Here is a 24,916-nt window from a genome sequence, read left to right on the forward strand (position 1 = left end):
GCAGCACTGAACAGTTATGATGGTCTTCCTTCTCCTGAACTGGAATTTGTCCCCTGGGAACCCCCACCCACGGAGTCTACTTTTGCCTTCTGGAACTAAACAATTCCAACTAAATTGTCTGGGGCTGCTGGCTGCTGTCCCTTGTACACATGCTGTCTACTTCTACAGTCACCCATGGGTGGAGCTTGGTGGCTCAGTGTTACCAAGGTTCAGGGAAGCCTTGTGAAGTGAATGGTGGAGGTCAGTCGAGGCCTCCGCCGTGTGCTCTGAGCTCCAGGGCCAGGCTGACCTCCTGGGCAGGAATTCCCTGGATGTTGCTGGCTCTGGGGTTGTGTGTGCCAAGTTGCTAAGTCGTGTCCGACTCTGTGCAATGCTATGAACTATAGCCCGCCAGGTTCCTCTGTCCTTGGGATTCTCCAGGCAGGAATACTGGAGTGGGTTGTCATGCCCTCCTCCAGCTGGAGCCCTGGGTCTATCCATCTTTAAACGCAGTTCTTTAGGTGTTTCCCCCTATGGTGTAGACACAGGAGGCTTCTGTGTTCATTTCTGGGGGCTGTACCTCACTGACCCAGAAATACCCTAAAGTTCTGTTGAATGACTGAATGACAATGAATGAATAATCTTTCCTCAATCGATCATCTTAAATCTAGACAATACCTGGACTAGTTTTTAGAGACCAAGCCAGACAATGATCTCTTTAGTTCTTTTTTCTTTAAAATCCTTTTTCAGAATAAATACTCGGTGTTACATCTGAGAAAAGGATTCATCGACTGCTCAACTGAAAATCCACATGAGGACAACGAGCTCCATGACCCTCCTGCTCTCCCAGGACTTACAGGCAAAGGAGGCCTCAGCACTGGGAGGCTGGGCAGAGGGGTGAATGGAATCCTTTGCTAAGTTGATTTTAAACAGCTAGATCTTCTGGGGAAACCAACAGCTCCTTGGGGTGACTTCTGGGTCCTTGCTGGTAGCTTTACGCCTGAAAAGACAGCCACCCTCCCTTGGCGGCCAAGAATGCATTGTTTGGGTGAGATTTTTCTCACAGTGGCTTGCCATGGAAGGAATTCCGAGCATGCATTGAAGGCCGTTGTTTTCCTAAAACCTGCGCCCTTGTGAACAGGCTTGTGGTGATACAGCCTCATTTTGCCCTGATTTCACATGCTCCCCACGTGAAATTCTACTGGCCTAGAATGGGCTAGGGGTGGTCGTTTTTGGCTTGGATTTGGCCTGGCTCACTGATCTGAGGGCAGCTTGGGAGGAGAAAAGTGGGCTAGAGAGGGGATCGCTCGTGTCATTCTGTGGCAAGGGAACATCTGGGATCCCTGGTTACTGAAGTCTAACGTGGGTCAGTCACTTGATGGCTGTGTGTCTCAGGGATGTCATACTTTACCTCTCTGAGTCTCTGCGTGTTTCTCTCTGATAAACCCAGAGAGCAACTGTTAAGCAACAGTGTCAGGTACACAGTCAGAACTCACACCCGAGTAGTTTCCTTTCCTCCCACTCTCCCCTCCCATCACCCAGCTGAGGAACTCCCATTTCACTCGATTTTAACACACATGTGTTGAATAGCTCCTGTTTACGGGAGGGCCTGGAATACCTGGGCCACTGCCTGAAAGTACCTGCTCCTAGGAGGCATTTAATAGTTACTGGATAAGTAAATGAACTAACTCGACCCTTAGCATTTTCAGTTTATACTGTGTTTTTAAAAATAACCCCATTTTAACTCAAGCAACAGTCATGTGTATGAAATAGTTTTGCTCTGCTCCCACTGTACACATGAAGAGGCAGCCTGGGAAAGAGCAGATAACCTACCCAGGGTCAGGTGCATGGCAAAGGCAGAGTGAGGTTCAGACATGAGCCAGGGCCCTGAGGCAGCACACTGCCAGCTCCAGGGGCCCTCTGAGGCCACAGGCTTGGAGCAGGATGAGCATGGCTCTCGGGCACCCATGTTCCACTAGAAGGGCCCTGCTGAGTGCTGCTCCCCACCCCATATCTGGTCATAACATCTGTAGCTAAAAGTTCTGGGCATCATCACGCATCCGGTGACTTGGAAAAGTAATATTTAAAAATTGGGAACATTTCCTAACTGGGAGATTTCTTTCTTTTCAGCCCTGAGGTTCTGGTCCAAAACTAGGGTACAGGGCTATTCTCCAGTGTCAACTTCATGGGCTCCCACCATCCTCCCCACGGGGTGCAGCAGCACGAATGCCCACTCTCCACCCATTCTCCCCTCCATCGCATCTTTCTAGTACACAGAGAGAAGTGCTCTGGTCCACAGGACTCTGTTCCTTAGCACAGCACTCCACACTGGCTAGGGGCTCAGAATAGCGGACAAACTACATTCCTTCTTATTCCCAGGAGTCTTTTAAGAACCAAGAAAGGGGACCGGAAGTAGATATTGGGTCTTTGGCTACTCTGGGCTCCCAGGCTTTCTTCCCAATCCTCTAGCCTTGAACTATCTGCTGGGAACTGCTGATAGACCCAAAATGAAAAGGGTAGGTTAGGGATCTTTCAAAATTTGCCCACATGGCCGGCCCAATACAATTTCCAACGTGAGCTGAGAGGTGGAAACCAGATTTGACCGCAAAGTTGTCTCACCCATGGGGAGTGCATAATAGCCTTCTCAAACCACGCCAACACCACGCCCTGCAGAGGAGGGCGGCCTGGCGCAATGTCGTCACTGCGCACCCTGGGCTACATGTAACCCAGAGCCCAGGGGGTGAGGTCAGTTCTTACTGCCGTGAGCTCGTCTGTTCTGGCCCTCTTAGCACATTTCTTTGTGCTGCCAGTGTATTACCTCTGAGATGTAACTCTGTGGAAAATTGTGTGCATTCCTTGAACTGAGCCAGTTTTAGGTCAGAAGTTGGCAAAGAAGAGCCAGGCTGTGGGCTCTCCAAAGCAAGCACCTTGACCAGATCAGGGGCCCCGGTGCAGCTGTGGGGGGGGGCCACATCTCTGTGCTCCCTGCCCCGAGGCTCTCGGGTACCCTGCTCCATAGCACTGCTGAGCGAGTGGGTATTAATGGACATGCAGGGGGCCAGCTCAGGCTGCTGTGGTCTCAAAAACCAAAGTCAAGCAGAGCTGACCTGTTTTTTGGCCAGCAAGCCCCCGTGAGAGGAACTCCCTACCCCACCCCGCCTCGACTTCAGAGATGCCAGGTAGCAGGAGTGACTGCTGCATTAGGCAGTGCAGTGTCTGTCCTGCAAAAGAAGTTTGGCCAAGGCAGCAAGTGGAGGCTGAAATCTAGCCCCTGCCCACTTGCTAGTTTACCCAGGGCTAGATGCCAAGAGAAAGGGGCAAGGTTTTCTTACTCAAAGCTGTTAGCCAAGCCTGCACCAACCCAAAGGGGCACTTTTTTCTAGTTCGTACAAAAGTTCTTTACAGGCTAGGGTGGCCTGATAGGAGGATCATGCAGCTTGGTGCCTGGGATCCCCTATTATGCTCTGGGAATGTGGGTATGCAACGCATGTCACTGGGATGCAAATTTTGTGTTGGCCTCTTGTTTGGACTGGCACCGAGGGAAGAAGATTAAAAAGATTAGTTCTTCCCTAGTCTCTGCATTTTTCAAGGCTTCTTCCTGTTTTTCTAGCCACGGCCACCAAACTACCTCACCACTTTGAGCTATTCCTGCCCCCATCTCACCACTCAGACTCAGACAGGCAAACACAAACAGCGGGTGGGGTGGGTCTGGGCAGCCACAGGTTCTCAGGGCAGCACTGGCTCCCTTTCCTGCCATAGCTATCACACAAACAAATCCTCATTTTCTTCCATGTGGGTACAAATGGGTGTCCTACCTTGAACCATGCCACTGAATGCAATCAGACCTACTCAGCTTTGGTGTCTTTTTACCAAAATTGATGGACACCAAAGATGACAGACCAAATAAACAAATACAGACATACAGCAAAATAAACTAAAAACAAAGCAAAATAAGTCCCAACCTTTTGCATTGTAACTACTGCAGGAAAGAGAGAGGTCCCTTATAGTTAGCCCCTTATTAGTTACTTCAGGAGTTCTTGTTATAAAAGAAAAAAAAAAAACTGCTATGAGATCAAAAGTCATAAAAAGTTGGATTAGAAAACCCTAAAGGCCAACTAATCCAGGGATCAGCAAGTTTTTCTGTAAAGGGCCAAATAGCAAGTATTTTCAGCTTTGCTGACCATACACCCTGTCTACAATTCAACTCTGCCCTTGGAGTGACAGCTGCCATAAGCAACATGAAGATAAATGGGTGGGGCTACGTTCCAAGAAAACTTTATTTATGAAAACAAGCAGTTGGCAAAATTCACCCTCTGGCTATTGTTTGTCAAGGGCTTCCCAGATGGCTCAGTCGTAAAGAATCTGCCTGTCAATACAGGAGACTCGGTTCGATCCCTGGGTCGAGAAGATACCCTGGAGAAGGAAACGGCAATCTAGTCCAGTATTTTTGCCTGGGAAATCCCACGGACAGAGGAGTCTGGTGGGCTATAGTTCATGGGGTTGCAAAAGAAGACAGATATGACTTGGTGACTAAACAACAAATTGTTTGCCAATACTTTATCCAGTCCAATCCCTCTATTTGCAGAACAGAAGTGAAGCGGTTCCTTCCCACTCACAGGACCCACCCGAGACCATCTAAAACCAAGACCCCCGGGAGAAGAGATGCTGCTGTCTCAGAGCCATTGGTGTGGAAGCCCAAAGCTGCCACTGGGATAACTGGAGATTCTGACTCACACGCTCAACTTCAGGAAAGAGGACCAAAACACAAGTGGAAAATCACAGGTTGAAATCTAATGGGACTGGGAAAGACAACCCACGTTTCAAGCTCTGCTTGCAGAGGTGTAACCATTGGTTAAATCCTCAGAAGTTTATGTTGCTAATGTTCATTCATCACTTAAACTCAGGCACTGTTTTAAAATCTCTCTGGTGAAGGGCTGGGGAAAAAAACGGGAAACAAGGACCTGGCAAGCTACCGGCCCTAGTCTGTGAACAATATGAGAAGAAAACAGCAACTTCATTTTTTCCAGTCAGCAGCCAGTCAAACATCAAACAGTACAGAAATGGTCAGAGAGGACAAACCCTCTCGTCCGGGGCTGAGAACAGGTTGTTTTGGCTGTCAAGCATTTTCAAAACAAGTTTTCTTGGTCTCATGACAGGTTGTGGCAAGAACAAGAAAATAAAAAGAGTGGAAGATCCCATGATCACCGCTCCGGGCTTCCACGTGGGCTGGCTCTGCCTGCACCGTCAGGTCCGCTTTCAGAGTGTGCAGATAAAGCTGGTCTTAGGGCTAATACCACCTCGCCAGTGACACCACTGAACAGATGGCGTCCTCTAAGAACTCTCTGGCAGCCAGATCATCATTCCAGTCTCGGGGGGATAGGTCAAAGGCACTCTTAAGCCCAGGAGTGCTGTACTGCTCCAACCTACGCCCTGCTTTATTTTAATTTTCACCTCCTGTTACGTGGACAAATTATTCCTCTGAAACTGAGGTTAAAAGCCCTCTGCTTTGAGGTGGATTTTTCCATCTCAACCACAGAACACTTGGTCAGGGCGGGGCAAAGGGATCAGCAAGGAGGCACTGTTGGGGCGGGCCAAGATCAAGCTGGTCTAGAAAGTGCCATGAGCTCTCTACCAGTAGTGATCTTGTTCTTAAGGGTGGCAAGCATGAAGCTGAGCATGGCAGTGCTGAAGGACACACAATCGAGTTGACATCTGGAGATGAGAGTTATCAAGTCATTCAGAGAAAACGTTGCCAAGTCCACCAAACAAGTGTGTGGGGAATTCTCAGACCCCCTGAATTATTACAGAAGAATGCAAGGCAGCAGACCCAGACTGAAGTTCAGACTCCGATTCTGGATCGCTGTGTGACCCTGGGCAAAGCACTTCCCTTCCCTGGGTCTTCTTTATTTCACCTGCAGTAAGGCACTGGATCCTCCTCCAAGCTCCAGTTCTGCAGTCCCTAGACTTCCCAGAGTAAGGAGCATCCAGTCGGTTACCATCACGCCTGCTCTGGCTGTTTCAAGTTACTCACATCACAGGAGCAGCTACAGTCCCCACTTTTAGCAATGTTTCTAGAAGAACCTCTGTGAAGAGGGTTTGCCCTTATTTCACGAGACAAGTTATTAGACCACAAAGGCTGTCTTTATTCTGCCAACTGTCTATGAGAATGTTCAAAAGAAAGAGGGCTGAGGAGATGTGAAGGCTGGTATAAGACATCCTACACCCCGCCCCCCACCTCTGCTCCCACCCCAAAGACACACAGCAGGACCTGTCAGCATTTACTGTCTCTACCCAGGAAATGATTTGAAGGCACGGCCAAAGTCTTGCTGAGCCTTTATTACCAGAGGGAGAGGACTAGAAAATGCGTGAGTCCTCCTCCCGAAGTCAGTGGACAGATTGTTCAACTGATTCTTGAGCTGTTCCTTCACATAGGATACCCACATCAATTTAAATTTCAACTAAACTTCAAATAATGTTTTAGTATAAGTATATCCTAAATATTGCAAGGGATATACTTATACTAAGTTGTTTGTTGTTTCTATAGAATTCAGATTTACCTGGGCAACTTGTATTTTCAATTGCTGTAACTGGAGCCCCTAACTTGGAGAGTAAGACTGGGTCTTTGGGCACTGAGGTGGCAAAGAAAAGGTAAAAGGGACCAAGACAAGGATTCCTTTATAGGAATGGACATGTGTGACCACAGATCTCAGTTTTCACTGCTTTCCTTATTATTTCCAAGGCAAGGAGGATCTATTGTGATCCTGTGCCAAGGCAGGTCACCATATCAGTATGTAATTTGCTGATTTAAGGAAAATCTTATTGCCTACAGAAAAGAGAATCAGGTGTCTTAGCAGAGCAGTTAATAACAAGCTACCATTAACTGCACACAACAATAACCCAGACATTTTACAATCATTTTCCCATTTTATATCCACAGCGACTTCCCTGGTGGTCCAGGGGTTGAGAATCCACATGCCAGTGCAGGGGACGCAGATTTAATCCCTGCTCTGGCAAGAGTCCACATGCCACAGAGCAACTAAGCCCGCCTGCCGCAGTCCTGAAGCCTATGTGCCTAGAGCCTGCGCTCTGCAACAAGATGCCACCGCAGTAAGAAGCCCGTGCACCACAAGGAAGAGTAGCCCCCGCTCCCCGCAACTAGAGAAAGCCCACACACAGCAACGAAGACCCGAAAACAAACACCAAAAGACATCCACAGCCCCCTGTGAGAGAGGACTGTCACCCTCCTGCACAGATGAGAAAACCAACATCCACAGAGGTGACAAAATGCCGCAGAAAGCGGCAGAACCGGGATGTGAATCCTGGTTGGGTGAGCCCAGAGCACACGTTCTCTCCACGTTGCAGAACTCTGCTATCTGCCTCTTTTCTTTCTTTTTCTCCTGCCTCAGCTACTGCAGCCCTCCTCAAAGCAGACTGGCCTACCTGGAACCCCTGTGCTTCCTGGCTTCTGAGCATCATCTGGCAGGAGCATCCTCTCTCCATCTCTGCACATCAGCTCCTGTCCAACCTCTGACCTCCAGTGCCAGCCACTTCGATCTCAAGAGACAGACGCCATCTCCTTCCTCTGGACTCCCAACTGCGCCGACTGTGTTTCGCCTGCACATTGCACAGGCTGCTGCCTGATAAGTCATTTATGTAGAAGGCAATGGCGCCCCACTCCAGTACTCTTGCCTGGAAAATCCCATGGACGGAGGAGCCTGGAAGGCTGCAGTCCATGGGGTTGCTGAGGGTCGGACACGACTGAGCGACTTCACTTTCACTTTTCACCTTCATGCATTGGAGAAGGAAATGGCAACCCACTCCAGTGTTCTTGCCTGGAGAATCCCAGGGACAGGGGAGCCTGGTGGGCTGCCGTCTATGGGGCCGCACAGAGTCGGACACGACTGAAGCGACTTAGCAGCAGCAGCAGTTCACCTCAGAAAGCTGGTCCAGTGAAGGCAGACTGCATCCCATGCGTCACTTAATATGGTGCCTGACACCTACTTTGAATTCAGTAAAACGTCTGCTCAATGAATAAACAAATGGGAAGAGTGCTGATGATCTGGACAGAACCTAACCTAAACCTCTGCCACTACAGATCCATACTATGGTTCACCAAACCTGGGCGAGCACCCGGAAGCTCTGCAGTTCCAAACAGACAGCTGAGCTCAGCTGTCTGGCAATTTGGGGATACCTCAGGCAATCAGTTTGTGGAAGAGTGGCAGGGTGTTATAAGAGGAGAATATCAGTCTAAAAGTTGCGAAACCCAAACTATATCCTCAGATCCTACACTATATCACACTATGACCTAGTGGACAAGCCATTTCACTTTGTGGGGCCTCAGCTTTACCACATGTAAAATGGGTGTAATGGCAGTACCTGTCTCACAGGGTTGTTATGAGAGTCACAGTGTGAAAATATCAATACATAAGCTGTTAACAGCTATGCCAGTGTACTTTGATGTATATTATTATCATCTGTAAGATGATCAGGACCGACTGAATGATATCACCTATTCTGACAAAGAAACAATATAATCTTGCCTTTACATATATATTCCCATTAATTTCATTTTTTTGGCAACTCAAATAATGACAGTTTAAGGGTTATTTGATCCCCAAAATCATCAATAACAGAAAATTTTGGTTTTCTAAATTTGAGTTTTAGAGGAACTACAGAGCCTCCTGCTTTGCAATTCTGACTTGTACTCGATATACTGAGGAATTAATGCCACGAATGCTCCATCTCTGGAATGGAATCTCACCCAGTGATGGACCATTCCAAAAATCAATCAGCAAGCTTTGTAGTTGGGATTCTACACAACAGGTAGATGAGCTTCAGCACCTGGAGGGCAGCGACCTTGTGCATGTGTGTGTGTGTTGTCCCCAGTGCCTTGCACATACTCTGTATATACAGTTGAGCCTTGAAGTATACAGGTGTAAACTGTGAGGGTTCACTTAACCATGGATATTTTTCAACTGCAAATATCACAGTCTGTGGTTGGTTGAATCCGTGGATGCAGAGAAACTCTGGAAACAGAGAGTCGATTGTAAGCTGACCTGTGCATTGTTTGAGGGTCAACTGTAGTGTGTATATAGCTCTTAACTGTTTGCTGAATGACTTACTAGTAATACTAGCAATAACTTCACTGCAGAAGCCACTGCTGCCTTTGATTCTTACAATCACAGCTGCTCTAGAGCCTGTTTTCTCCACGCCACGGCATCTCTACCTGGCAACTCAGCCTGATCATCCAGGGCACACAAGGAAGCAAACCGTTTTTTCTCCTCAGAAGTGACTCTGGATTAAGGACCACCTGAGATCACTCCAGGCTCACTTCTGCTTTCTTGGCTTCCATTTTCCATTAGGCATGACTAAGTGCCAGAGGTTCTGTCTGTCTGTCTGGGAAGATGGGAGTCACTGGAATTTTTTGTCCTTTTCTCGACGTGCAGCCTTCCTGCTGGTTTGCAGGCAGCTGTGAAGCAGTGTCCTTCCTTTGGCCTGCTCTGCTACGACACCCCTTTTCCTCGTTGGGCCACTGATTATAGTAATAAGTCAAGCCACAGGAATGTTTACCCTCCCTTAAAGGTACTCAGTGCCAGGTCTCTACACTCTCAGAAGAGCTATTTCTGCTCAAGAATACCCTGGGCTGCCTCCACAGCCACAGACGCCCTCAGCCTCCAAGGTGAGCTGCTAGGAAGAAGGTTCCCATGCCAAGTCACCCCATGGGAAGGTGATGGGCACGTGAATGCAGGCATGCTACCCGTCAGCCCCGGACTCGACTGTGCTGCTCCTATGAGTAAGGGAGCAAGAAATAGGCACAGAAAAGGGGGGAGGTCAGAGATGGCTTGGGCTGGCCCTGGACCAGCGATCAGGGACACACGGTTCTTATCTCTGTACTGTATGGCTCTGAACAAATTCTTCCAGGAAATGAAAATGAAGTGTCAAATCTATGCCAATCACTGTGCTGAGGGTTTTAAATACACCAATCACTCCATTTAATCTCCGGCACAATGGCAAATGCTGACCACACTCAACCTTGGCTGTACTGGATGATCCCTGAGGTCCCTTCCTTGTTTCACAGCCTGAGACTGGCCACTACTGACAAACTTACCTTCCTAGATGCGATCCTGCTTGGTCACCTAACCCAGCTCTGCTACTGGCTGTGGATCTGAAGGTCACTGACATAGTGGTAAGTACCCCAGTATCTGCGCCCTGTTTTTGCTCACTTCTATAAAGCTGTGATTTTAACAAGTCGTGAATCTAGCTCATCTTCACAGGTGGCCCCTGTGCTGAGGAAACTGACAAAAAACAAGACAGAATCTCATTTCTGCAGAAACAAGGCCTCTGCTTGTCACTAATGATATGCACAAATTGGATGGCTGTTCTTTGATGCTTCCCCCCTTTTCTAAAATTCATGCCTTAATGAGAAGTGATAGAACCATGAGGCTTGGCCCTCTTGCCTTGGCTGGACTCCACATCACACGTGACAGCCCTGAGCAGCCCCAACAGCACCTGTCAGAAACCAACATGCACATCTGAACAGTCAAGCCTAATTCCTAAGAAGCTGTTTTAACTTGACATCTGAAAAAGTATTACATCGAGAATTATTTTACTGGGTGTGTGTGTTCAGGGCATCTGTGTGCACGTTCCACAGCTGAAGTGTTCTATAAATATTAGATACGGGTTGTACAAAAAAGCATCACGTACGTAGTGTACTTAATTCCATTTAGCAGTGTTTTCAATTTGTGCCTGACCTCTGGCAACAGAGATGGAATTTTCTCAACAAGAATAAAAAAGTATGTGAAATTACCTTAAACACAATTTTCATTTACAATTCCAGAAATAAGTTAGAGCTTGGTGATCATTGGCTACTTGCCCAATACTTTCAGATGAGGGTCCTGAGGCCCAGAAATGTGAAGTGTCCTTTCCAAGTTCACACAGGAAATTAATAATGGTGTCCAGATGCGACCCAGGTCTCCTAACTCCCAGGCCATTATTCTTTGCATTTTCGTTACTTACGGTTTTCCTTCCATCCATTCAAAGGCAACTTCAATTCCATAAGTATTACGGAAGTATTTAATTCCAAAGTTTCTACTTTGGTACACTACAAAAATCCCAAACCAACTCCCCGACTCTTTCCTTTCTGAATCTGTAAGACATCTGTCTATTTTTCCAAGAAAATGCAGGAGTGTAACTCACAAACAAGGAAGTAGCTGTACTTGGTTATCATGAACATTTTCCCATCCGGGAGGGATAATCAGAACCCAAGCCTGAGCTGATCAGTAGCTTTCACAACAGGACAGCTAGGTGAATTCCTCCAATTAGACCTGCTGATCACTCCGTTACCCTTCTGCCTGCAGCTTCTGGCGCGACACAGGCTTGCATGACTGAGACCAGAGGGTAAAGCCTCACCCTGGTTTCCAATGAGAAAGCAGCCTGAACAGGGGGTTCAGTCCCCAAAACAGAGTGGCCACAGAGTGGAATCAAAGGAAGCCAGGAACACAGATGGAGGACCTGGAAGAGATGGCCTGTGGGGTCATGTGCAAGGAGTAGGGAGGCTGCTTGGGGCTGCGAACGCTCCGTGCCTGGTACAGCCTGGTCTGTGCAGGCTGGAAGAATGGTGAGCAGCCTACTCCAGGATGAGGGCTGTATTAGCAGTAATTGATGGCCAGGCTTTTTAATGGAGCTTATCATTTCACAGCAACAGATGTCAGGTTCTAATAAATAACATGTTCTCTCTGACCTACGCAATTTGGAGAGGAGGCCTGGACACCAGGCACATTTGGATTCCTCCCATCTCTGTTGCTCTCTCTTCTCAGAGGAAAAACAAACTGAATCCCTTGAAGATACTTTTCAAAATGAATCTCTGTGCAAGTTCAAGGATGCAATAACTTCACACAGCTTCTGCAGGAGACCCAGGTTCGATTCCTGGGTCGGAAAGATTCCCTGGAGGAAGAAATGGCAACCCACTCCAGTATTCTTCCCTGGGGAATCCCATGAACAGAGGAGTCTGATGGGCTATAGTCCACGGGGTTGCAAAGATTTGGACATGACTGAACACGCATGCATATGCTCTGTCTCTAAACCTGGGGGATGGTAAGCATGTGCATGCAGGAACCCAGGGCACGCTGGAGGAGAGGAAGGTTTGGGGTCCTCGACCAGTTCCTCTGCAGGCACCATCACTGGTTCTTCTTTTGTCCTCAACAGGTGCTCTCATCCCCCAAGCTAGGCTAGCCTGGGCTTGAAAAATTCCCTCTTCTCTCTGGGGGAGTTCAGCTGAGATGAGGTTGGGAGTTTTAAAAGGGAACTATTCCTAGGAAACTCAAAGGAAAAAAAAAAGAAAGAAAACAGAAAACACATGAATCATAGCAGCAGCTGGACTTGCAGGCTCTGCCACTGAGGTCTGAGCCCTGATGGGCCCCTGAGGCTAAGCTTCCTGGGAGCCTAAGCTTGGTTGTTTTTGCCCAGCTCAGGGTTCTCCCTTCTGCCCAGGGAGCTTTGTGCCCAGAGTGGCTCAGTTCTGCAGCTACACCACCCCATCCTCAGAAGGGCTGTGGGGGTAAGCAATCATAGTGGCTGCAATTCTTACCTTCCTGGCCAACCCCTACCCTTGGATGCCAGATAAGAGTTCCAAAAATATAACCATAAAGGGGAGAGGGGAGGAGCAGTGGTCCCAGGAGAGTGCTGTGAAGTCCCCATCAGGGTTTTCCCTAACACTGAGCAATGACTGGCTACCTGGGCCCCAAAGCTGGTTCAGCCAGGACTCCCTGTGGTCAGCTGGCCAAGCACAGGGACTGAGAGAGAGGCCTGATGCCACAACTAAATCTTACCAGAAGACGCGAGTGAGTAATTTCTGGAGAAACAAACACATAAATAGGCTCACATTATAACCACTTATACTTCATGATCATCCCCTCCCCATCATCAGCCCTACCCTGGTCTCCAAGGAATTCTCAGGCCTCAGGGGTCCTGAAACCATACTGTGGGATGTCCACGCTGTGCTCTATGGCATCCCAGAGGGGCCCAGAGGCCACAGTAAGGGGTGGGATGGGGGGTACATCAGGTGACGGGACATCTAACCCCTTTCTCTTGAGGAGAGGAGATCTGTCTTTATCTGTTTGACTTAGAAGACTACTGTGTAAGACTGGATTGAAGCATTTGGCCGCTAATGAGAAGTCTAAAGAAAACAGTGTCTTTGGGAATACTAAGGTATTAATGATGAAAAATAACTGTAGTAGTCCAGAATGTACAATTTTAAAAATTCTTGAAAGAGAAAGTTGTTCTGCAAGGATAACGGAGTGACAAATAATAGAGTATGCACAGTGAAAAGCCACATATGGGGAAATACAGACTGCTTTGGATAAGTTTCAGAATAAGAAACTAACATCTCTTTCTGACCTGGAGGCAAGAGGGAAACAAGATGCTTCAGATGGTTGACAATGAATTACTCCCATGTGTTGACTGAGAAGCTATTTTTCAAAATAATCCATTTATATAATGGATTTAATGTGTGACAAGCCATTGCAGTAGGTGATTTGGGGGTTAAATTTTATTACACGAACCTACTCAGACCTCTAGAATCAACTTAAGGTTTTATCCAATGAAACTCAGGGAAAACTCATGCCATCTATTCATAGATTTATCAAGCTAGGAAGGATTATAAAAGTTACCTACCTGGTTCATTCCTCTAGATAGATCTAAAGCTATGTACAAGATACGAAGGTAGGTAACTAGTGGGTTCAACTTTTTTTCAGTGATTGCTGGTTTTGTGTAGATTAAACAGTTGAGGGCTGGAATTTTTCCACTTTTCAAACCAGCTATACTGGCACCAAGAAGACACAACCACAGAGGGTAGCAACCATGAATAGGGCAGATTAGAACTGAAGAATCTCCGGTGAAGTCACTGAGGTGAGGGACTGTTTTATAGGGTCACATGTGTCGATAGCAATGCTGACTCTGCTACCTTCTAATCAAAACTCTCTGTTTTTCCTCCAGGGATGATGACATTGATAGCTAACATTTACTGAATGCTCGCAACATGCCATATCCTATGCTAGACAATTCACCTGTATTACCTGTGTAGTGGCGGATTCTAAGATAGCTGCTATGTCCTCACTCCCTGGTGTATACTCCCTGTATTAGCCCCAGGACTGCAAAAATGATGTATTTCATTCCTGTCAGTGGATTACTAATGCAGGAGATGCAAGAGATGTGGGTTTGATCCCAGGAAGATCCCCTGGAACAGGAAAGTGGCAACCTGCTCCAGTATTCTTGCCTAGAAAATTTCATGGACAGAGGAGAGGAGTCTGGCTGGCTACAGTCCATGGGTTTGCAAAGAGTCAGACATGACTGAGCAACAGAGCAAACATACACATAAGTGGTTCATGTTACATGGAATGGATTCATGACTTGAAGGAAGGGGTATTAATTGGTTAGCCTGGACTAATCAAATAAACCCTTTAAATCTGAGTCTAGATGTCAGTGACACAGTCAGAAATTGGAAATATGAGGATTTCATGTACCACTAAAAGCTTGACAATGGAGGGGCCCACACGACAGGGAACAGCCTCTAGCTGACAGTCAGCAAGAAAACAGGGACTTCAGTCCTACAGCCACAAGGATATGAATTCTGCCAACAATCTGAATGAGTTTGCAAGAGGCCCTGAGCCTCAGGTATGGTAACAGCCTGAGCCAACACCTTGACTTTAATCTTTCGGGACCCTGAACAGAGAAGTGAGGAAGACTGTGCTGGACTCCTGATCTACAGAAAGTATGAGATGACAATTTGTACTGTTATAAGATGTTAAATTTCTGTTGTTCATCAACAATAGAAAATCACATACCCTACTTGAAATATCAATAACCTCAGATATGTGGATGCCACCATACTTATGGCAGAAAGAGAAGAACTAAAGAGCCTTTAGATGAAAGTGAAAGAGGAGAGTGAAAAAGTTGGCTTTAAACTCAACATTCAGAAAACTAAGATCATGGCATCTGGTCCCATCACTTCATGGCAAATAGATGGGGAAACAATGGTAACAGTGACAGATTTTGGGGGGCTCCAAATTCACTGCAGATGGTAACTGCAACTATGAAATTAAAAGACGCTTGCTCCTTGGAAGAAAAGTTATGACCAACCTAGACAGCATATTAAAAAGCAGAGACATTACTTTGCCAACAAAGTCCGTCTAGTCAAAGCTATGGTTTTTCCAGTAGTCATGTATGGATGTGAGAGTTGGACTATAAAGAAAGGTGAGTGCCGAAGAATTGATGCTTTTGAACTGTGGTGTTAGAGAAGACTTCTTGAGAGTTCCTTGGACTACAAGGAGATCCAACCAGTCCATCCTAAAGGAAATCAGTCCTGAATAGTCATTGGAAGGACTGATGCTGAAACTGAGGCTCCAATACTTTGGCCACCTGATGCGAAGAACTGACTCATTAGAAAAGACCCTGATGCTGGGAAAGATTGAAGGCGGGAGGAGAAGGGGATGACAGAGGATGAGATGGTTGGATGGCATCATCAACTCAATGGACATGAGTTTGAGTAACTCTGGGAGTTGGTGATGGATAGGGAAACCTGGCATGCTGCAGTCCATGGGGTCGCAAAGAGTCAGACACGACTTAGCGACTGAACTGAACTGACTTGATATTCTACACTAGCTTCCCTATTTTATAGATAAGGAGACAGACTCAGATTAAGAATTTGCCTAAAGTTACACAGCCAGTAAGTAACAGAGATAGGTTTAAATCAGACTCTCTCTTGACTTTAGGGTCAGTGCTCTTAAAGGCCGCATGTATTTCTTCTCTATATTTATGTTACTCAAATACCAGGCTTCTGAGAAAGGAGGGTCAGAAGTGGTAAAGAGAATGGAAAACTTTATCCCTCTGCCTAGGTGTGGCTGTACAGAAAGTCAGAGGCCCTATGTTGAGTCCTGACTCCACTATAAGTTACCTGTGTGCCCTTAAGAAAGTCACCGAGTCTCTCTGAGCCTCAGGTGTTTTAATATGTATGAAGAGTGGTGAAAATTTTTTTACTAAACTCCTCATAGGACTACAGTGATGATTTCAAGAAAGTATGTGAGGGTGCATGATAAATGGCAAAGTCCACAGGGCAGGCAGAGGAGCCTGGATGTCATGCAGGTGCATCTTTTCTTGGTGACAGAGTCTCGATGTCCTCTGCATACAGGCTGGACATGGCTCTCTGATGGCTTGTTCCAAAGAAGACATTTAAAAATAAGACTTTTTTTTTTCTGTTTGGAGGGGAAATATATTTTCCATTACCTTTATTTGGAAATCACCAAATAAAGTGGAGCATAACCTTTCTTTCTTTTCTAAAATTCTTTAAAAGTCAACTGACTATTTAAAGCCAAAGTAACAACAATATATTGTGGGATTCATGATATAAGAAGATATATCAGAGGAGAGCAGAAGATATAAAGAGAATTATACTGTTTTAGGTTTCTACATTACACTTGAAATGTTACAGTATTAATTCATCATAGATGGAGACAAATTAAGAATGTGTTTTAGTGTGTTAAAAACTAAAATATGATACATAGAGATACTTAAAGACCAAGAGAAGACAGAATGGTATACTAAAAAATTCTCAAATAAATCAAATGAAAGATTTGGAAGGGAACAACAAAGGAATAAAGAACAGGGGAAATTAAACAACAAATAGGAAGAAGGCAGACTTCTATGCAACCAGCTCATTAATATGAAATGTAAATGAATGAAATACTCCAATTAAAAGGCAGAGATTATCAAACTAGATTTAAAAAAACAACCTACAAAAGGTTTTCTTGACATATAAAGGCGCACACAGGATGAAAGAACAAGGATGAAAAAAGATATACCATGCAAAAAATAAGTACAAGAATGCTGGTGAAACTAGATTCATATTACACCCAGCAGAATTCAAGTGAAGGAGTATTATCAGAAACAGCATGAGTCATTTCATAATGATAGAAAGGTCAATTTATCAAGAAGATGTAACAATTCCAAATATGTATGTACATAAATAACAAACCTTCAAAATCCAAAAAGCAAAAAAATGACAGAACTAAAAGAAGAAATAAACATATCTAAAATCATAGGTGGGATTTTAACACCTCCTTTCAGTAGCTGATATAATAAAAAACACACAAAAAATAGGATATAGAAGACTGAATACTACTAACAAGTAACTAATACGTATCCAAAACACTATACTCAAAATTGCAGGACATACATTTTTTTTCAAGTTCACATGGACTATTTATCAAGATAGACTACATGTTGAGTCATAAAACAAATCTCAACAGATTTCAAAGGATTAAGTCCATACAGATTATAACTGACCAAAATAGAAATTAGATATCAGTAACAATAAAACATCTAGAAAAGTCCCCAAACATTTGAAATTCAAGCAGCACAATTATAAATAACTCATGGTCCAAAAAGAAATCACAAAAGAAATTTAAAAAATTTTCTAACAAAATGATAAAGAAAAACAACATATCAAAATTTGAGAGAGACAGCTAAAGCAAACCTTTTAGGCAGAAATTTATAGCTTTAAAGGCTTATATTAAAAAAGAAGAAAGGATTAAAATCAATGATCTAAACTTCCATTTTGAGAAATGAAAACTGAAAAGGAAGAAATTAAATTGAAAATAAGTCAAAGGAAATAATAAAGATAAAAGCATAAATGAACAAAATGGAAAACAAACCACAGGAAACAAATCAACAAAGTAAAAGGCTGCTTCTTTGAAAAGATTAGAAAAACTGATAAACCCCTAACTAGATTTTTTTTTTAAAGAAAAGGGGATAAGAGGATAAAGATACAAATTTTCACTCTAAGGAATAAAAGAAGCTATATCACTATATCCTACAGATATTAAAAGGAAAGTAAGACAATACCATAAACAATTTCATGCCAATCAATTCAACAACTTAAATATGATGGATAAATTTAAAAATAACCCACAACTTGCTAAAACTAACAGGAGAAACTGTAAAAATCTGAATATCTCTATATGTAGTACAGACATTTCATTTTTTTCCACAAATAGACTCTACCAAACATTGAGGAAAGAAATAACGCAAAATCTACACAAACTCCTTCAGAAAACAGAGGAGGCAGGGAAACTTGTCAATTCATTTTATGAAGCCAGTTTAGTGCTACTATAACAGTCTAATAAGGACAATACAAGAAAAGTAACTTCTGACCACTATGACTCATGAACATAGATATAAAATTCTCAATGCAATTTTAGCAAATTGAATCAAATAATATAAAAAAGGATAAAGTATCATGACTCAGAAGGGTTTATTTATTGCTGGAATGCAAGGTTGGTCTAACAATCAAAAACTAATGAATGTAATTCTCCATTTTAACAGAAAAAAGAAAAAACACAGGATCATGTCAATAGATACAGAAAAAGCATGCTACAGAGTTTAATACTCAGCCATGATAAAAATCTCTCAGCAAAGCAGGAATATAGGGGAATTTCTTTAATCTGCTAAAGACATCTAAGTAAAACCTAATGCTAACATTAATCTTAAGGGGATAAATAAAGCCAAATGTCTGCTCATAGCGCTTGTGTACAACAATGAACTGGAGGTCCCAGTCAGTACAGAAGGTTTAAAAAAAAAAAAAAAGAAACAAAAAAACCAGAAAGATTGTAAACACTGGAAAGAAAGAAGTAAAGCTGTTAACAGATGATATGACTGTTTATGTAAAAAATCTTAAGAAATCTACAAAAAAGCTACTAGAACTTGGTAGGATTATAAATTTAGAAAAGTTAATAGAGAAAAGTCATTTGTATTCCTATATACCTGCAACAACTGGAAAATGAAATCTGAAAAACTATCGTTCACAATAAAAGCAAAAATGCTAAAAATATACAAGAGTTCCACATGAAATCTTAAGACATATCTGAGATAAAATATAGAAGATCTAAACAAAAATCATGTTGTTGATTGGAAAACTCAGTATTGTTAAAATGTCAGTCAGTTCTTCATTGAGCTACAGATTCAACGCCATCTCAATCAAAATCTCAGCAGGTCTTTTTTGAAAGTTGGGGTTGGAATTGGCAAACTGACTCTAAAATTTATACAGGAATACAAAGGACTTAAAATAGCCAAAACAATATTTAGAAAGAATAAAGTTGGAGAATTTATATTTCCTGACTTTAAGAACTATTGGTATATAAACAGAAAACTAGACAGAAAAGAATATCCAGAAACAGACCCACTTATATATGGTCTATTTATTTTGATAAAGGCATGAAGGTAATTCCATGGGGAAAATGAAAAGTTTTTTCAACAAATGTTGCTTAAATAGCTGGAGATATATAAACAAAAAAATTAACTTCAGCTTCTACCTCATACCATACCCCAAAATGAATTTGAGATGGATTATAGACCTAAATGTCAAACCAAAACCAAAGCTTTAGAGAAAGACAGAGGAGAATCTCTTCAGGCATTTGAGGAAGGCAAATAATTATGAGGATACAAAAATATTAACATAAAATAAAACACTGATAAAATAGATTCATTAAAAATTTTCTGCTCATCAAAAGATACTGTTAAGAAAATGAAAAAGCAAGCCACAGATTGGGAGAAAATAATTTGTAATACATATTTCTGACAAATATATAAAGAACTCTTAAAACTTAATAATAAACAGACCAACAACCTGATTAAAAATACACAAAATTTGAACAAACACTTATACCAATAAGCACATGAAAATATGCTTATCAGTAATCATTAGAATATCAAAATTAAAAGCTCAGTGTGATATCCCTTCACTCCCTGTAGAATAGCTAAAATTAAAAAGACTGACAATACCAAGTGTTGGAGAGGATATGCAACAACTGGAACCTGACATATTAATGGTGGGAGTACAAACTGGAACAACGATTATGAAAAAGGTGGTTAGTTTCTTATAAAGTTCATCATACACACATTCCCACTTCCAATTATCTACCCACAGAATTGAAACCATGTCTATTAAAAACTCATGTAAGAAAGTTCACAGCAGCCGTATTCATAAAAATCCCCAAACTGGGAACAACCTAAACACACATATGCAGATGAATGGATTAGTACATTATAGTATATTCAGATAATAAAATATTACTCAGCAGGAAAAAGAAGCAATGCCACAACAGATAAGTTTAAAATTAATTATGTTGAACACAAAAGACATGAAAGAGTACAATCTGTATTATTCCATTTATAAGAACCATCTAGAAGAGGAAAAACTTAAGACATGATGATAGAAAAAAGCATTGTTTTGGGGGTGAGGAGACTAACTGGAAAGGGGTAGAAGGTAACTGTCAAAACTCCATCAAAAGTTACACTTGAATCTGTCTACTTCACTGTATGTAAATTATAAGTGCACCTAAATTATGCTACAATAAATACGTTTAAATGATAAAGATATCTTTAAAAGAAAACCCTTGCCTTCAAAGGACTCACAGGTTGATGAAGGAAATGAGATGTATACAAAGATGTGAAAAAGCAAAGAACAATACAAACGAGATTTCAAAGCAGTCTATGACCAATAGGTCAACCCAAACTGGAGAGAGGTGAAAGAACTGCCTGTAAGTTAACATGGATGGAAAACCATAAGGAAGACTGTGGAAGGAAGAGGAGATTTGCAGGAGCAGAAAGAGAGCAGGAGGAAAGAAGCAGGCAAAGGTACTGTAAGTCAAAGAGGAAGCTAAATCCAACCAAGGGTCCTCTCCATGTCCACCCCCTGACTGACCCTTCGCCTCAAGCCTATCATAGGGAGGAGTACAGTCTTGTTTTTCAGGATGAAGTTTGGGAAGATTAATAGCCCTGCCCAAGGTGACAGAGCTTACAGATTAGAACTTGTGATGGGAACTGGGGTGCACATGACCCCAAAGCCTGTGCTCACCCAGCAGACGGGATTCACTTGTGAGGACAGAACTTGCTGGACAGCCATGAGCAAGAAGTACAAGTCACAGGAGAAGCTCTGGTCAGTGCCAGAAAGTGGCCTTTCTGAGTTCACATGTTTAGAATTCTGCTCTATGGGAGGGAATAGACAGCTGACTCCACTCCACGGGCTCTAGTGCTGTTCATAAACCATGAGAGTGTTTATGGCCTGGGCAGAGCTCTCCAAGTGAATTACAGCCTTGTGTGCACTGTGTGCATACAGCATTTTCACAGGACAAAGAAGCAGGGAGTGCAAGGAATGCTGCAGTTGGCCTCTGTCTCTTTCTGTCCTGTCTCTTCACCTTCTCCCCCAATCTCTAGTCTGTACTGCAGGGAAGTTCTCTGGTTGTGCTTATCCACTACCTGGACTTCTGACACAGCTCAGGGAAGTTACTCGGATCAGTTTAAGAAGGGAGTTTTTAAACTACTTCTTTCTAGCATGAGCTGACTTTCTCTTTTATTACACTTAAAATGGATCCATCTTCACTACAGTAGAAGGCAGATTTTTTAAAAACACTACTTCAGATGTTTTCTTTAGGCTGATGGTAATGTAAAGCAAATGTCTCTTACAATTCTGAACCAATCTGTTAAGATAAACAGGCCTCACTTACGACAGGCCTACACTGAAATCATAGGCTTTGGTCTGCAACTCCTTAAAGACTAAATTCATACATGCTAAAAAGTTTACTGAAAAAGCATGTGTGTCTATGGGCACACACATGCACATAAGCATACACACACACAAGGAGATAACTTTGCCATGGAAACCACAAAAACACGTCTAGTTTAGACTCCACAGCACATACCACAAATAACAGCCCATCTTTTAATGGAAGATTCTATGTAGACCCAGGGAAAGCCCAGAAAATTAAACTGCAATTCCTCAAACATAAAACTTATTTCATAATCCCCCTTTGCAAGTTTATTTCAAGATAAGTAAGTCTTACTCATCGTCATTAGTTACCTTTGCGTGTGTTTGTTTTTTTCCTTAAATAGAATTTCAGACTTGGGCATTGTGGACAAAAAGGGAAAACACAGGGAGGAAGGGCACACTGAAGGTTCAGACAACAACAGCTCTGGATTCCACATGTGAATCTGAGGCAATCTGGGTTTCTAGAGAAAGTTGTCCTGTCATTATTTAAAAGAGTCCCAACTCTGCTGTGAGTGAAAGCCTTGTACTACAGAAAGTATAGGAGATGCCAGGGGGTACCTGGGGAATGAAAGAGAACCCACAGCAGCGAAGAAAGGAGCAAGAAGCCTTACCAATCAACAGCGTTTTAGGTCTGGAAGGCCAGGTTTTACTAGTACACACTTTAAAAAACCATCACAAGTTGGTTTGATATCATAAACACTTTGATCTCTCCTGCTGGGCTATAAATCCCATGATGACATGGAAAATTTCTGATTTGTTTATTACCGTATCCCCAGCCTTGGGCACACTGCCTGGAACATGGGAGATGCTCAATGAATACTGGATGAGCAATGAAGAGGAGGCTGAATCGATATTCTTCATCTCTGTAATTCTTTGGATCTGAACATCCTTTAGCTGGAATCATAGGTGTGAGCATACAGCTGTACGATAAAGTAATAACCACCTGCCACTCTATAATTTATTTTTGGAAACTATGACACTGACCCACTCACTGTTGCTTCAGTCTAGGAAGGCCATGGTTCATGAAGACGACTGGTGCTCCAGATACTAAAGTCTTACCTATAAAAAACATTCTGCATTTATATTTACCTATTCCATACGACTGGGGAACACTTTCTATAGAGAGGTTCAAGTGCAATAGTTATATCTCTAAATTCCAAACTCCAGCTAAACTTCAACCTCAAATTCCCAACTTATTTCCCTAAGGATATTAATAGTTCTAAGTTATTTGACTCACTGGAAAAGACTCTGATGCTGGGAGGGATTGGGGGCAGGAGGAGACGGGGATGACAGAGGATGAGATGGCTGGATGGCATCACGGACTCGATGGACGTGAGTCTGAGTGAACTCCGGGAGTTGGTGATGGACAGGGAGGCCTGGCGTGCTGCAATTCATGGGGTCGCAAAGAGTCAGACACGACTGAGTGACTGAACTGAAATGAACTGAACTGAAGTTATTTGTATAGCCATTTATTCGAAGATGATGCAGGCCCTACTCTGGGCAATGGCTGCAGAGATGCAATGAGGAATATAACTCACTCTGTTCCTTCAAAGGCTTTACAGTTCCGTATGAAAAACTAGGTACTACATCCACATGTTGACTAACAAGACCAAAATTCTATTTGTTTACTATCTGCTGGAATTTCCCATTTTAAAAAATGTGAAAGCAGCTGTCAATATTTTCATCATAGACACCATTTATACATAACTCCAATTCCCATCTAGTAAATAGAATCTAATCTAAATAGAAAGGTAGATTTCAGAGATATCCTGTAACCCTTTTTTTTTTGTTTTTTTAAAGACAATCTACCTGATGAGGCTAGAAGAGGAGTTGGCTAACTTTTTCTATAAAGGGCCAAACAGCAATTACTTTTGGCTTTCCAGGCCATATGTGGTCTGTTTCAGCTATTCATCCTGCTGTTGTTGCATGAAAGCAGCCACAGAAGATAAGTTTAAAAATGGGTATGGCTATGTTTCAATAAAATTTTATTTATAAAAATAGGCACAGGGCAGTAGCTTGCCAACCCCTGGACTAGATAAACATATGTTACTTATTTGCAAGAAATAACAATTGATTCAGCGGACTTCCCTGATGGCCCAGGGGTTAAGAATCCGCATTGCAATGCAGGGGAAGAAGGTTCAATTCCTGGTTGGGGAACTAAGATCCCACATGCTATGGAGCAACTAAGCCCAAGCACCTTTGTAACTACTGAGCCTGCGTGCCTCAGCTACAGAGTCCATACACTGCAAGGAAAGATCCTACAAGATGCAACGAAGATCCCTCATGCGCAACTAAGACCCAACACAGCCAAATAACACAACAACAAAAACAATGATTCACTTACTTTGCTCTTTTGGCCATTTCATTTCCATCCCATCGTGGGCTGTATGGGTAGTTCTTCTGGGCCTGGGAATAAAGCTGTCCACTGTTGGTAAAGTGATAGACAGATTGGAATGTGAGAGTTGGCTGATCTCGAGGGAAAAACAGGGGCAGGTCAACTGTAAAGACAGAAAAAAGGAAAAGATAGTTAGGGCTTAAATGCATCTTAATACACATTTTTTGGCTAAATACGAATGGTGGGTACAAGACTCTACTTAAACCATAAACACTGGTTGACGCTTAGGTAACAGGTATGGAGAGAGAACCCAAGAAATATTGAGTTGGCCAAAAAGTTCATTTGGGTTTTCCAAACTTTTTGGCCAATCCAAGACAAGGTGTCTTCCCTGCCTTCAAGGAGTTTATAACCTAGGTAGAGAGGCAAATCACCCATAAATAAAAATTTAACCAATATGAGGCATGATGTGTAGGTAAGTGCTGAAAGAGTACTAGGAAATGGTCGCAGAGACTGGGCAACCCCAGCTCCCTGAACTGCTGTGGCACTTATTACCTGTCCAGTATTCACAGAGAAGTTAATTGTATGTCTCTTTTAAGTATCTATTATATCATAAACTCATCAAAGGCTGGGCAGTGTCTTTCTCATCCAGAATTTGAAGAAGACTGTTCTTAAAGGATGGATTTGGAAAGGTGATCAAGAGGGCAAGTGATGATCTTTCTTTTCTACAGGAGATGGCAACTGGGCCACCGGAAAAAACAAAGTATATCACTTCACTTTCAATCTAGCAGTGAACTTTGATACTGAGCAGTTTTCCGTTTTTCTGTATATGTTACCATATATATCTCCTCAATCAGTATCAGCTGCTTAATGGAATGTCACAGGGACTACATATGTCTACTGTTTTAGTATATACTGATTTTAATATTTGCTATTTACAAATATTATGTGCTTTATGTTCATTTGGGGATCCTTTAATTCCATTTTTAAAAATAAAATGACTTCCTATT

The 24,916-nt window shown here is 43.0% G+C and overlaps 1 protein-coding gene across 2 annotated transcripts in view; it reads right to left on the reverse strand.

Moving 5' to 3' along the window:
• The window catches only part of BABAM2 (BRISC and BRCA1 A complex member 2), a 399,166-nt gene that overhangs the window by 12,392 nt on the left and 361,858 nt on the right, over window positions 1-24,916 (reverse strand). For both annotated transcript variants that reach the window (XM_052647953.1, XM_052647954.1), the window contains exon 10: window positions 23,919-24,072. In XM_052647953.1, the coding sequence (XP_052503913.1) occupies window positions 23,919-24,072 (154 nt within the window). The remainder of the gene's footprint in view (window positions 1-23,918; window positions 24,073-24,916) is intronic.

The sequence above is a fragment of the Budorcas taxicolor genome, chromosome 11 (assembly GCF_023091745.1).
Source record: "Budorcas taxicolor isolate Tak-1 chromosome 11, Takin1.1, whole genome shotgun sequence".
In the NCBI taxonomy this organism is placed as follows: domain Eukaryota; kingdom Metazoa; phylum Chordata; class Mammalia; order Artiodactyla; family Bovidae; genus Budorcas; species Budorcas taxicolor.